The sequence below is a fragment of the Acanthisitta chloris genome, unplaced genomic scaffold (assembly GCF_000695815.1).
Source record: "Acanthisitta chloris isolate BGI_N310 unplaced genomic scaffold, ASM69581v1 scaffold2743, whole genome shotgun sequence".
Taxonomy (NCBI): Eukaryota; Metazoa; Chordata; class Aves; order Passeriformes; family Acanthisittidae; genus Acanthisitta; species Acanthisitta chloris.
Genome location: NW_008665223.1, coordinates 9670 through 22976, shown reverse-complemented (window position 1 = coordinate 22976; position 13307 = coordinate 9670). Strand labels below are relative to the sequence as shown.

Genomic DNA, 13307 nt, shown 5'->3' with positions numbered 1-13307 from the left:
GTGCCATCTGCAAACTTGCTGATGGTAAACCTAAAGCCACTGAGTTGAGCAAAGCAAAACAAGGAATTCATTCACCATTTCCCATGAGCAGGCAGGTGTTCAGCCATCCCTAGAAGAGCAGGGCTGCATCACACCTAACAGTGATTTGAGAAGACAAACACCATCACTCCGAACATCCCCTCCTGCCTCCTTCTTCCCCTCCCTCTATATACTGAAAATGATGTGATATGTTATGGAATATCCCTTGGGTCAGTTGGGGTCACCTGTCCCAGCTGTGTCCCCTGTCGATTTCACACACACACTCAACCTTCTTGCCAGCACTGCATTATGAAAAGCAGGAAAGGCACTGCTCAGCAATAACAGAAACATCTCTGCATGATCAACCCTGTGTTCAGCACCAGTCCAAAACAGAGCTCCATACTAGCCACTGCAAAGGAAACTAACTCTTCCACAGCCAAAAGCTGTACATATGTATATTATATTTACAGATATTGCTCCGGTGTCATACTATTTGAGAGTCCTCTATGTAGCTTAATTTTTAATCCTTTGTCCATTTTTTTGCTAATTAACTCCATCCTCTTTTGGTCCCACTATTCCTGACCTGATTTTTATTGTAGCATTTCATTTTATCTGATGTGGTATTTAAAAATATAGCAGCATTACCATTCTACCCATGAGGAGGCCCAATATTTTAGCCTTATCTAACTGATGCTTCTTCATCTTCTTACTATGCAGATAGATGAAAAGAGCTCTTTTTCTGACCACTAGCTTACACTAAAGCAAACAAACAAAAAGCTTTGGATAACATTAGTAGGCTGATGTTTGAGCAGCTGAAACAGTCCAAAAGTGCTTCTTTTAATTGCAGGTGATGTAGCACTGCTAGAGCCTGAAGCTGGAACCTGGAACCAAACTACAAGAGGAGGAATGTTTATGTTTTCTGAAGCAGTAGTGGAAGCTAATGTGCCTGCCCTGGCTCATCTTTATAAGTAAAAATTGAATTGGCATAACTGTTTTCAATTCCCTTGCAGGTTCTCCACAGCCAAATTTCCTCTATTGAGAAGCAGGCCACCACTGCCACTGGTTGCCCATTGCTGATCCGCTGCAAGAATTTCCAGGTCATCCAGCTGGTCATCCCTCAGGAAAGAGACTGCCATGACATTTATATATCTCTGATACGTCTGGCACGACCAGGTATGGGAAGGAAATGGCACAAAAACCCAATCCTCAACCTGAAGAGGGAGAATATTGTGGAAGAAATGTATCAGTGCATCTTTGCCCTTTGCCAGTTAAGAAAAAACTTCATTAGAGATGTGTTATATTAAAGTAATCACTTATGGAGCAATGAAGAAGGCACATTATAACAAGTAGTTTGTTCCATAAAGTATGACATGAACTTCTGTTTAAAGTAATACTCTAGGGTATCATGGGCCATAAAATATATTGTAATGCTATTTTATTTTCTATTGTTTTTTACTGGATGTCTTGTGTAAGTGTGAATTTGGGAAAATAGTCTTTATCCAGGGAACTTTCATGTCCCTGCTGTGACAAAAACCTTACAATATATTTAGTGGTCATGTCAACATTTAGATTTTGACTTTCTGTGCTGTGCAGAAATTTCTTAAAATCAGTGAAAAGTTTTGCAGCAAGTATTTGACTTATTTCACTAAACTGCCTGTGTTTTGGCCTATTATTATCTACATTTTGAATATGCTCTGATTGAATTTCTGAATTTACTTCAAGATCCTTTTTAAACCTTTCCTCTTTTCAATGCAAACCCAAATGTTGTGTTAAAGTCTAACACTGATCACCTACATTATTGCTTCTCTCTGCATTACGTTCACCTAAGAACCAGCTGACAAGGCTTTTGTAGTGTTTATTTTAAATTTAACTGCAGAAATGCACCACCAACCTTTGTACTTTACTGTTATTTTAACAGTATGCAAAGAAATTGCCTACTACAGTCTGTACAAAGCTGACAACACTGGCTTTAATTTTTATCTTGCTAGGAGGATACCAATTTTATCTACTGTGTAGAGGGTAAAAAATTACAGTCAGCCAGCAGAGCTACTGAACTTTATAAACTCCCTTCTATAATTAGGGTAGTAGTAGTAGTAGTAGTCATGTACAACTATAGAAGAAGTAACTTGATATGCTAGGTGATGTAAGTAAACAGAGAAATTTAAAAACAATGAGACAGGTTCAGTCAGTGGTTCTGCTAATGTAAATCTGGATTCATTCCATGGACCTCAGCTGCCAGTACGTGTTGGTGCATGCTGGAAGGAATGTGATTCTGTAATGCTCTTGCCCTGGGGCAGGAGGAGGTTTGCGTGCTGCTACGCACCAGAACAAGCAGGCAGAATAACGAAAGGAAGAGTAGCTATGGACCCTGAATACAAGTTCAGTGGCAGACTGCAATGGACAAGAAGGTTTGAGTAAAGATGATGCAATAGCAGCACTGTAGAATTAGCTCTTTGCACAGTTCAGCTGCACAGGAGTTTTCCTTCTCCAGCAAACTGCTCAATCTTCATGTAAGATGGGATAAAGTCTTGCTTACTTATTAAAAATTAGAAGGTTCAGATTACAAGCTGAGCCATATGTACCCTTACAGTGCTTTGCCATGACATTTTTTTGTGTGCATAAAGCTGTAGTCTCTTTAGGTTACCGAGCATAGAAAGTTTACTCAGCTTATGCCATGAGGAGAAAATTTGACTTATCCAGGCTCTAGTTTCCATTCTCTGCCTGTTCTTTTCATTCATTGTGCCATAGGGGAACTCAAGTGAAGCCCATGCTCTGTACTGGTTCTATGTTCTGTGCTATCTGATGTCCTAGTTACATTAAAGGTGAATTTTATGTGTGATTTTACTTTCGCTAGAATTTTAATAAGGTCAAGCTGTCAGATGAATTTGTTCTTAATTTCTTTTTTCTTAATTAAGCCATTTTGTGAAACAAGTTGACTGTAAGAGCTATTACAGGTTTGACAGCAGGATTGCAGACCCTTATGGCAGAATAATTGAAAGATTAGGAAACATCCTGTAAGTACTGGCAAAGAGGTGGTAACTGAGCTTTAAAGCACTGAGTACTTATACTCGAACATTTTGTTTGCCACCTATAGATACTGTCATGTAATAAAACTTGTAACATTGAGGTAGACTTCAGTCGTAAATTACCTAGATATATTTTAATAGGGGGATTTTTAAAGACTTTCTGTGTGACCGTAAACAGCAGGCCCATTGGAAAGAAAATCCAGATGTTTCTGACAGCCAAGCATTGAAAACAAGACCTCAGATTGCTACCAAACCCACTTTATTAGAAAGCTCAAATTGGATTTATGAATTATGCTAAAACTTCATGTTAGCAGTTGAGAAATAAACCAGACTGTCTTCCTAATCTGTGCCATGCCAGAAGTTTGAAATTAGAGAACATAGGAAGAGTTTAAATGGTTGAACAATGTGTAAGGCATTCTTTTTTTTCCTCCCTACTCATGATTTTGTTGATTTATTAGATATTATTATATTTATTGATATTATTAGAAAAGAGAACATGGTATTTTAATTTACTGATCTTGCTAAAGTGATGTTGTGGAGCAAGTATATCAGTGGCGAACTATGAAATCAGAGAAAGCTCAGCTTGTTATTTATTTACTTTGGTTCTAAAGTTAAAAACCTGTTGGAGAGCTTTAAGGAACTTAGAGCAACAGAATGAAACACACCCCTGTGATAGAGAACATGAATTTCAAGCTGTATGCTGAGTAGTTACTCATGTCAGTGACAGCTGACATTGAATGGCAATGGTGTCTGTCTGCCACCAGTCACCAGGATGAAGATGCTTATTATAAATACCAATATAGTCCTAAGAAAAGCTAAAAACTCCAGCACCATCAAAGTTGCTTATATGGTCCTTGATCGAGAGGGACAGGTGGCATAGCTACTTATATGATTTCATGTTCATGATAAAATGATTGATGTAACATGGGTTCTTTTATGGTATTACAACATCTATATCTCCAGTGCCTTTGCCAATAATTCAAGTATGGAATTTTGCAGTCAACAAAACAGAGTGCATTGAATGTATTGGAAACCTCCCCAATTAAGGGGAAAGACTTATAAGTTACTTCATGTTTGGAAGATTGTGCTGCATAGTTCATTGTTCATATCTTTTGTCTTTTCCACAGGTCAGATGTTACGTTAATAAAGGGACTCCTAAACTACTTCTAGACCGCAAATTATTTTGCAGAAAAAGTGCTTAATCTGGCACTAATTTGGATGAAAGCATATTATCACTGACATTTTGTCCTTGTGCTGGGATAGGCTTTTATAATTCAGTAGAGCAGAAGTCCGGCAGAACAGTATATTTTAAGTAACACTTCTATTAAGGCGCATACAGTGCAACATATACAAATAACAAAATATCACAGTATTTTCAAAGTTTACTTGACAGTAGATACAAACCAGAATATGTGCTTTTGTCAAGCAGAGCATAGCATTTTAAAAGAAACTACATCAAGGTCAACACCAAGTCCTAGTTCTGAAGTGTTATTTCAGGATGAGAAATCTAAGGTGATTTACTGTTTTTGTTTGTTTTCTTATATTTTTTTCCAGTGAAATACGAAGAGCTGTATTGCTTCTCATTCAATCCAAAATTAGATAAAGAAGAACGAGAACAAGGCTGGAAGCTTGTGGACCTCAATGAAGAATATAATCGGATGGGTGTTCCAAACGACTATTGGCAGATTAGTGATGTAAACAGAGACTACGAAGTGAGTTGTGATTTTTCTGTTACAGAGACTGTCTGCAGTATAAACCAGCAGCCTGCCTATGGGCTACTGCAGTGCTTATTTGCAGGATCCCTTTGTGCTGAGTGCTGTACACACATGTAGTAAGGTGCAGTTCTTCCACTCTTTCACATAAAAAGGCCCACAGAAAGTGAGAGAAAGGATGTGTCTTCATTTAACAAATGTGGAAATGAAGCCTAGAAAATACGTCCACAGTGTTTTATATGTTACAGTTCAGCTACCTGGGAAGAAATTTAAATCATACCTAATGCTATGTTTTTCCTGACATGTAGGGTTATATAAAATTACTACACAGTCATTTAGAGAAAACAAAATACTCAAAATACTGAGCTTGGCCATCTTTCTCCTCACTGGCTATTCCCACAATCCTTTTGAAGCCTCTATGATTGACTTTTAGTGTTTTTCACAGCCATCTGATAGGTCATATATCTTTCTAGCTGCCTGCTCTCGTTCAGTCTTGTACAACTGAAGACCATAGAATGGTAATTAATTGTGAGAAATAACAACCAAAGTAGTTTTGAAGGGAGTTCGTCCATGCACTCCATTGGCTCTGTTGCTGGAGTACTTCCATGTTAAGAAAGGGCTGTGAAGTTCTCAGAGAGGACTGAGTATGCTGTCAGGGTTTGTCTTTCTTTTGTTAAAACAAGCAGAAAAAAATGTTTGACCTCTTTTAAGATAAAGTGTAGGAAAAATGGCATAATGAATGAAATCCAGTTCACCACAGCAGCATCTGTAACCACAAGCCCTTCCTTTCCTTTCTCGTTCATTACATATCTCTGACTCTCTCAGAAGAGAACTTATTCCTGGGCATCTTAATTCCTTTAGTCATCTCAGAAAGTCACAGGGAGGTACTAAATATCCTTTTGGTTCCAGTCAGAACGCTACAGGGAATACCAGGAAAGGGCAGTGAGACCAGGACCCGTCTGTGGTCCCACTTGTCTCCAGAGGGACTTTTGGGCTTTTCTGCAGGCTCATTGGGTTTCTCTCAAAAGTGGTACATGTTGTCAGGGCTGTTTGCCTTTTGCATGGTTAAATTTCTTTTCTCTGAGTCCCTATTTTTGTAAATTTTTTTATTATCAGATTTGCTGGAAAATTTGGCTCTATACTGCCCTCCCATTACAACGGAGTGTTTGAGATCTTCACCCACTTCAACTCTTACTCCCAAATTCTGGTACAGAGGAAACTGCAGTTGTAAATACAACCTTACTGTACATAATGATAAGCCTTTTCTGGTATGAATGTATATTATGCCTGTCTGTTGTCAATGAGGCATAAATTAACATTTGGAAATGCAGTCCTTCAACCATGCTGCTTCAGTTTTGCCATCTGTAAGTTAGGATTAATACTTTCCAACTTCAAACAACTGTTTCAAAAACTGTCAGTGTTGTGTGTACAACAGCGATGGAATATTCCCTGAAATTAGAGTTCCTTGGTATTTTATTTCTGCTGTGGAGATGGCTAATGTTACTTGCACTTTGTAGACCAAACGAGCAGAGCTTCCTTTCACAGGTCTGTGACTCCTATCCTACAGAAGTGTATGTACCAAAGTCTGCAACTGCACACATCATAGTGGGGAGTTCTAAATTTCGGAGCCGAAGGCGTTTCCCAGCTCTTTCCTACTACTGCAAGGATAACAATGTAAGTGTGAATTTGTAGCTTTGAAGTGTTTGCTTATTTTGGCCTTGCAAATCCTTCTAGTAAGGTTTTACAAGAAGAAATCAGTGATTTTTTTGATTTTTAAAAAGTGGTTATTGTGGTCTGGTTAGTATGGTTGGTTCATGAATAAGCATTAATAGGCATTTAATGCAGTTATTTAAACTCAGCTTCATCATCCAGCTAACATAGAAAAGTGATCCCTGTATCACAAGGAAGTGGAGTCGTACAAGAGGCCCTGAGACATGGGTGGCAGAAGAATGAAGGCCAGTAGCAGGAGACTTAGCAGGTTAGTGGGAGGAGAACAGGGCAGTTTAGGTTCTGGTAACTACAGCCTGAGAGCAGTTTAAAGAATTGAAAAACTACACTGCATCAATTAGAGAATCAGGAGCAGCTTTTCAAGAAAAGATATTTTCTCTTGAAAAAGGATGTATGAAAGAGCTACCAAATTTTGGCTGAGCAGCATGTTGTGGGTTTATTGAAGAGACTCCTCTCATCTGCAAGAGTGAGGAGTACTCCCTTCTCCTCTCCACAACAGGTATTTTCAGGGCTGAGCAAGGAGCTACCTCACTTGTCTGTAACCATTTGGAAAAAAAACTATCCAGGCTATTTGCGTTTCTGTTTCTGGCAGCTGATGCAAAGAACTGAAGGATCCCACGGACTGGGTGATTTTACATTTGTGTTCCAGACCCTTAGAGACTGGCTTAGCTCAGCTGTCATTACCAGCCAGGAGAATGGTGTCTCCTTTGTACTGTCAGAGGATCTGTGTGACTAGTATCTCCTGTTTCAGTCCCAGACTGGCAGTTGCATTGAGAGGTCTTCCCTAGTACTGGGGGTGGTCAGCACTTCCCAAGAGACAGTCTTAGATTACAGGGCATCTATAGAGTTTGCCACACAGGATGGGAGATATTGCTGTAAAATGTCACAAGCATAAATCATAAGCTAGTCTCCATGGAAGTCTTACCTTTACAGTGACCCCGTCATAGGTTTAAGTTTCAGAAGGAAGGAATGAGACATTGTTTTCACTCCTTTACCCTGCATTTCATCAGAATATTGCTTCCATAAAGATCTATGAATTTTACAGCAAAAGTGGAAGATAGGAATATTTAAATAATAAATGCAATCTCTGCATAAATTGCATATTATTTTTAACATTTTATTAAGGCCAAATTTTTCAGAGCTAATCACTTTGCATAATGAACTATGTCCAAATATAGATATCTAGGATTCAAAACACTTGGACATTTCCAAATCTCAGGGGTTAGCTAGATTCCAATATCTAGTGATTCAGTTTGGATGAGTTTCATGGTTTCAGCCTGAATGTTTTCTCTGTTGTGGCTGGAGTTTAGGTTAAGGTTTAAACAACCAGGATCTGAAGTATTGTGTTTTCTTCTGGATCCTTCGCAGTTCAAAGAGCTAGGAAAAGCAATGCTGGAGGAAATACCTCCTTGTGAGTTTGGAGGTTGCCATGAGTTGCCAGCCAATAGAGTAATGGGCAGGAGAGGTGTAAGATTGATGATGCTCACAGCAGGTTGGGAAGAGGTCTGCTGCCTGTGGTGGAGACAGGTACCACTCATTTAGTCTTTCATATCCATAACTTTCCCATAGCTCTTTTGTCCTGACAAATTCAGTGATGATGTGACACCTTACTCTGCGTCTTATAGGATCTGTGTGAATATAGTAGGATCAAAGTCTGGAAGTACCTGTTCAGCTTATTCAATAGCAAAACATTACCTCGTCTCCTGCTCTACTCTTAAACGTAGCCCAAGAAATTTTACAGAGGTGTATGCTCATCCTAAGCAATAGGCCTGGGTCAGCAGGTGGTGATCTTTTCATTGATATTGTGGGTAATTATTCCCATTTGTGATATTTAATGGTCACTAGATCAGCTTATTTTCTTAGTTTTGCAGTACTGGAAGTGCTGCTGTTTCTTAAACTGGGGCTAAACATGATTGTAACCCCAAGCTTAACTTGACAGACAAGCCATTCTCTCATACTGGTGCCAGCACATACCGTAGCCCTTTGGGTCCCTAGAATGATATAATGTAATGGGCTCCAGCCCATGCTTTCCTGAATCCCAGCCTTCATCTAGAGCCCTTACTTTCATCTTAGTCTTGATGTCTGTATCTGCCTTGTGTACAGTACACTATGGATGAGAGAGAAATGTTTTCCTTCTGTGAAAATGGCAAAGGAGGTATAAGCATATATTAAATCACTGGAATGTGAACTGACAGGAGGCAAGACTCTAGGTAACTAATAATCTGTTTGGAAAAAATATTAATAAAGTATGAACAGGCTCTCACACAATTCAGGGTTTCTGTCTTAAAGATCCATGTTTTACTGACTAGCTACTGACAGTTCAAAGACATGACTCAAAAAAAATCCTGTCCTTTCTCACAGTAGTAAATAGTCTGTAGAGCAGTCTGCATGGGTTGCGACCTTCAGCAGGTAGATTCTCTTCATACTTGTGTTCAGTGCTTAGAAAGTGCATATATTAGCCCCTTGCCCTCTACAAGTCTAGCAGCCCTCTGCCTAGGAAAAATGAAAACTTCCTTGCTCACCCATTTAGCATTTTATTCCTATCCTGATGGGTCTATGGAGAAACTCTCTTGCCTCCTTCAATAGCCCTGATTAATAAATGTGCTCCAGGAGTCAGGCTACCTGACCCACTTCTTATGCAGTAAGGTGTTTCTCCTGAGGCAGTGCTAAAAATACATATCCATCAGTGATCTGGCTGCATGTTATGTTTTTGTTTCCTGGACTCATAGTGTCAGACTGTTGGTAAAGTGGGCATTGTGTAAGTTGGGTGTAATCAGTATCATACCTGGGAAGTTTGAGTGACAGTGCAAAATAACTTATTCTTTATGTTATGTCAGTGTTCTTGTGCTTGCAATGCTGTACTCATCCTCAAGATATTACCTTTCAGGTGTTATTCCACATTAGGGAAATGCCATATTTAAAATAGCTCTAAAACTTAGATTCAAGACTAGACTTGGGCTGATGGGGTTGTATTGTTTTAGTAGATTCTTGGCTTTTTAAAAAGAATGGGTTTATTAACATATAATTAATTTTACACTTTTGCCCTTCTCACATAACTGTACATCCATGCAAACATCTAATGATCTGGTCTCATAAATGGCTGTGGATACTAAATAACTTCCACTTAATAACTGTTGGGGTTTTTGTTTGTCTGTGTTTTTCTGCAGGCCTCCATATGTAGAAGCAGCCAGCCTTTATCTGGCTTTAGTGCTCGGTGCCTTGAGGATGAACAGATGCTCCAAGCCATTAGAAAAGCAAATCCAAGAAGTGATTTCATATACGTTGTTGACACTCGGCCTAAAGTAAGTGTATTAAATTTCTTGCACATATCAAAACTGAGTCTTGGCTGAATGTATTAGAGAAGATACACACCCTAAGTGACTGATCATACTTCTGATCTTGCACCTCTAACTCCACAGGTACATCAAGATTTATTAGGGGAATCTTAACTAAGAACCTTACCTGCATTGTTATCTCTAGAAGATTTTTTTCCTTTACCCTAAGCTTTTCTCTTTTTTTGTTCTTTGCCAAATGTTAAGATACAGAAAATTAAATAGCTTTTAATTGTAACTGTTTACATACACAGAGGAACTATCAGTACCTGTATTTCTGATGAGACTAGCAAAAAATAATTCCCATTATAAAATGTGTTTTCAGTTTTTTGTGATGTTGAAAACCTGCCTGCTTACACTAAAATTTTCCATGCATGAGAAAATTTCAACAATCTGTGCATAAGGCTAAGGAAAGACCAATTACTGAGGTTACAAGAATGGAGGAGTCTTTATTTGAATATCTCCAGCACTTTTGTGGTTTTGAGAGAGAATCTGAAATACGGTAAATAGTGATCTCAGGTGCCGTATCTCTATAACTTACTAAAAACCTCTGGCCAAGATAAGAGCTTTAGAAAAAATATGTGCTATGCAGAAACATAGAAATTCAATAATGATCTAGAAGAGGTTAGAAGCTAAAAAAACATTGTGTCCAAATTGCCAAGCTAGCAAGCACCTCAGGGTGATGAATACTAGATAGATTTCAGTATCTGGAGGTGGGAGCAGGGATATGTTCTTTCTTACACTATCAGCAACTTCCCTTTTTAAGTTATCAAAGCCTCTGAATAAAAGAAACTAAAGGGGCAAATCTCCACAAATTCACTTGTAGATAGAGGATGAACTATGTGGGAAAAGGAAAAAATGAGAGCAAAGGTTTGAGGAAAAGGAACAAGGAAGTTGTTTCAGTATACTGAGATCAGGAGACACAGCCGGAAAGGGCAAGGCAGCTAAAGCTGAGAACATAAGGAATGGAGTGAGGAAGGGCAAACCTGGCAGAGCTGGAGCAGAAACAAGGAACCTGCATGGTTGGCGACTGAATATGTGGGGGCTGGTGGGAAGGTGCGGAATGCTCACAGCTGTAATGGCAAGCAGTAGCCGGAAAATCAGGACCTTGGCATGTCTCATTGATGCAAGTCACACAGAGAACTCTGTAATCTGGTGACTACTTTGACCTTCAGTCCCATCTTTGTTATTGGGAAGATGAGGATGGTATCACCTTACTTGTGGTCCTGAAGCAACTGTATTGTGATGAGCACTAGGAAGGGATAGGTACCATTGTGTTCAGAACAGGCTTTTACATATGAGGTACAGACCCAGCTGCCTAAATAATGTTTGTTTAACAGTTTTCTATATGCAGTAATAGTTACAGCTTGTTTCTTGACTGATGGTATGTGTACTCGTCTCTACTTGAGGCAGTCCTTGACTGTTGGGATTTCTAACTAATGACTTACTGGCTTGGCTATTGATAATGTTTTGCAGGGTATTAACAGGAAGGTCCCATCCTGTAAACTTTTCTGATACATGACTTTGAGACACCTCCTGTGTGCAGTGAAAAAAGCCCATACTTTTTGGAGAGTGTGGAGAGAGTGAAATTGGCTTTTCAGCCATGAATGCCAGAATATTTCCAGCATTGTTGGCTTCTTCAGGAGCCTGTCAGGAGATGAAGGCTCATTGTTTTCACTGAACTTCTGTGTAAATAAGGTTTTGATGTAAAAAAATTTGTATCCCAGAATCCTATTTCTCTCTGCACTGCAAGAATGACCTGATCTACTAGAGCTCCTGTGATCCCAGGTGCCAAATACAGCCTTGTTACAGTTTTGCACCTGCTAATGCATTTATTAATCTAGAGGGTGTAGGAAGGAATAGGTATTGGTGGAAGCTGTTCCTGGAACAGCTGTTCCTCAGGGAACCTTTAACAAATGTAAAGATATTGAGTCTGGTGCAAGGTTTCCCATTGACATAGGTTGATAAAAAACTATTTGCCTCTTTTCTCATCAGCACCAGCTCCTTGCAAAGATTGTGAATTTGATGGGTCCTTCAATTCAACATTCCCAAGTGCTCTTCATGTGCTGTCCCTCATTGCACTTGATAATCTTCAAAACAAAAGATTTAGCTGTGGAAGAAAGTTTTGTTTCCACTTCATTTAAATATAGCTGGATGACCCAATGCAGAGCTTTACTTAGGCCACTGTCTTTCATCTATGTGATTACAGAAGAAGCTAATTTAAACTTACTGTCTTTGAGTAAAACACATTAGTTCTATATCCAATACATGACTTGGTTATTGTCCACATTAAAGAAAATGCCAGGAAATCTGACAAGTGAGGTCTGTTACCTTTAGAGGTTGTATCCTCATATTTCCTGAGATTAAGTAGGGACAGGCACAATTTAGAGACCTTCATGACAACTACTTTAAGAGCAACAGATGGAATTTTGGTAGATGATGTGGAAAACTTGTTAGTAAATATTGTGGCAGCTGCAAAATTTGGCAACCGACAGTATTGAAAATAAATGAGTGTCAGAAAGCCTTGCAAATTTAACTATTTATTTGTGTTTAAAGAGGGGTATTTCAGATTGTCTTTTAATAAATGATTTATGTGATAAAATTGCTCTGCTGCAGAAACAGCTAATAGCATTTATGTACTGAAGATTAGGTTGGTTAGAGGATAGATGTTTTTTGTTTAGAGTTTCAGGGATTTGTGGTAGCTCAGACTCATGCACACAGATCTTTCTTCCTGAAGCTATATGCCACTGCAGAGGCTGCCTCATTTTGTCTTTCTAAGAACACTGATGTCTGCTTCAAAAGAGAAAGATTAGTATTCAGCAGATAATGAATATCTTTCTAGTAGGTCACACTAAGGACTATCCTTAATGGACATGTTGCTTACAGGCTGTATATTTTTTTTATTGTTCAGCAATAGTCAAAACCTAAGCAGACTGCTGGTTAATAGACAAGAATGGATTTTTTGACCTGTGTTTTTTAAGAAACTTTACCCAAGACTTGAATAAATGCAAAATGCTGGGATTTTGCCAAGGTTCCTATGTAAGAATGAGGTTCCTTCTGTTGTATTATGAAATTCATGCAAAGTTTCAATTCCTAATGGTGGTCCACAAATGTAAATATGTATTTGTATTGCTAAGTTCTGCTTAAGGGAATGAATGCACTAGAAGGTGTGAAGATGGGAAAAAATCCCCTATCTTCACATATTAAATTGGACAGAATAAAAAAATTGAAAAGTGGTTTCTCTTATCTGTTTCCTTATGCGTCTAAATTAAAATTATAAAAAGTTTCAATTCCTAATGGTGGTCCACAAATGTAAATATGTATTTGTATTGCTAAGTTCTGCTTAAGGGAATGAATGCACTAGAAGGTGTGAAGATGGGAAAAAATCCCCTATCTTCACATATTAAATTGGACAGAATAAAAAAATTGAAAAGTGGTTTCTCTTATCTGTTTCCTTATGCGTCTAAATTAAAATTATAATAAAAAACATT

General features: G+C 38.6%; 1 protein-coding gene across 1 annotated transcript in view; it reads left to right on the top strand.

Moving 5' to 3' along the window:
• Nucleotides 1-1028: 1028 nt before the first annotated feature.
• LOC103799322 (myotubularin-related protein 7) overlaps nt 1029-13307 on the top strand; it is a gene marked incomplete at its 5' end in the record, with an annotated part of 21522 nt that continues 9243 nt past the window's right edge. Inside the window, 4 exons of the mRNA XM_009071631.1 lie at nt 1029-1191; nt 4599-4756; nt 6302-6430; nt 9652-9786. Coding sequence (XP_009069879.1) covers nt 1029-1191; nt 4599-4756; nt 6302-6430; nt 9652-9786 — 585 coding nt within the window. The remainder of the gene's footprint in view (nt 1192-4598; nt 4757-6301; nt 6431-9651; nt 9787-13307) is intronic.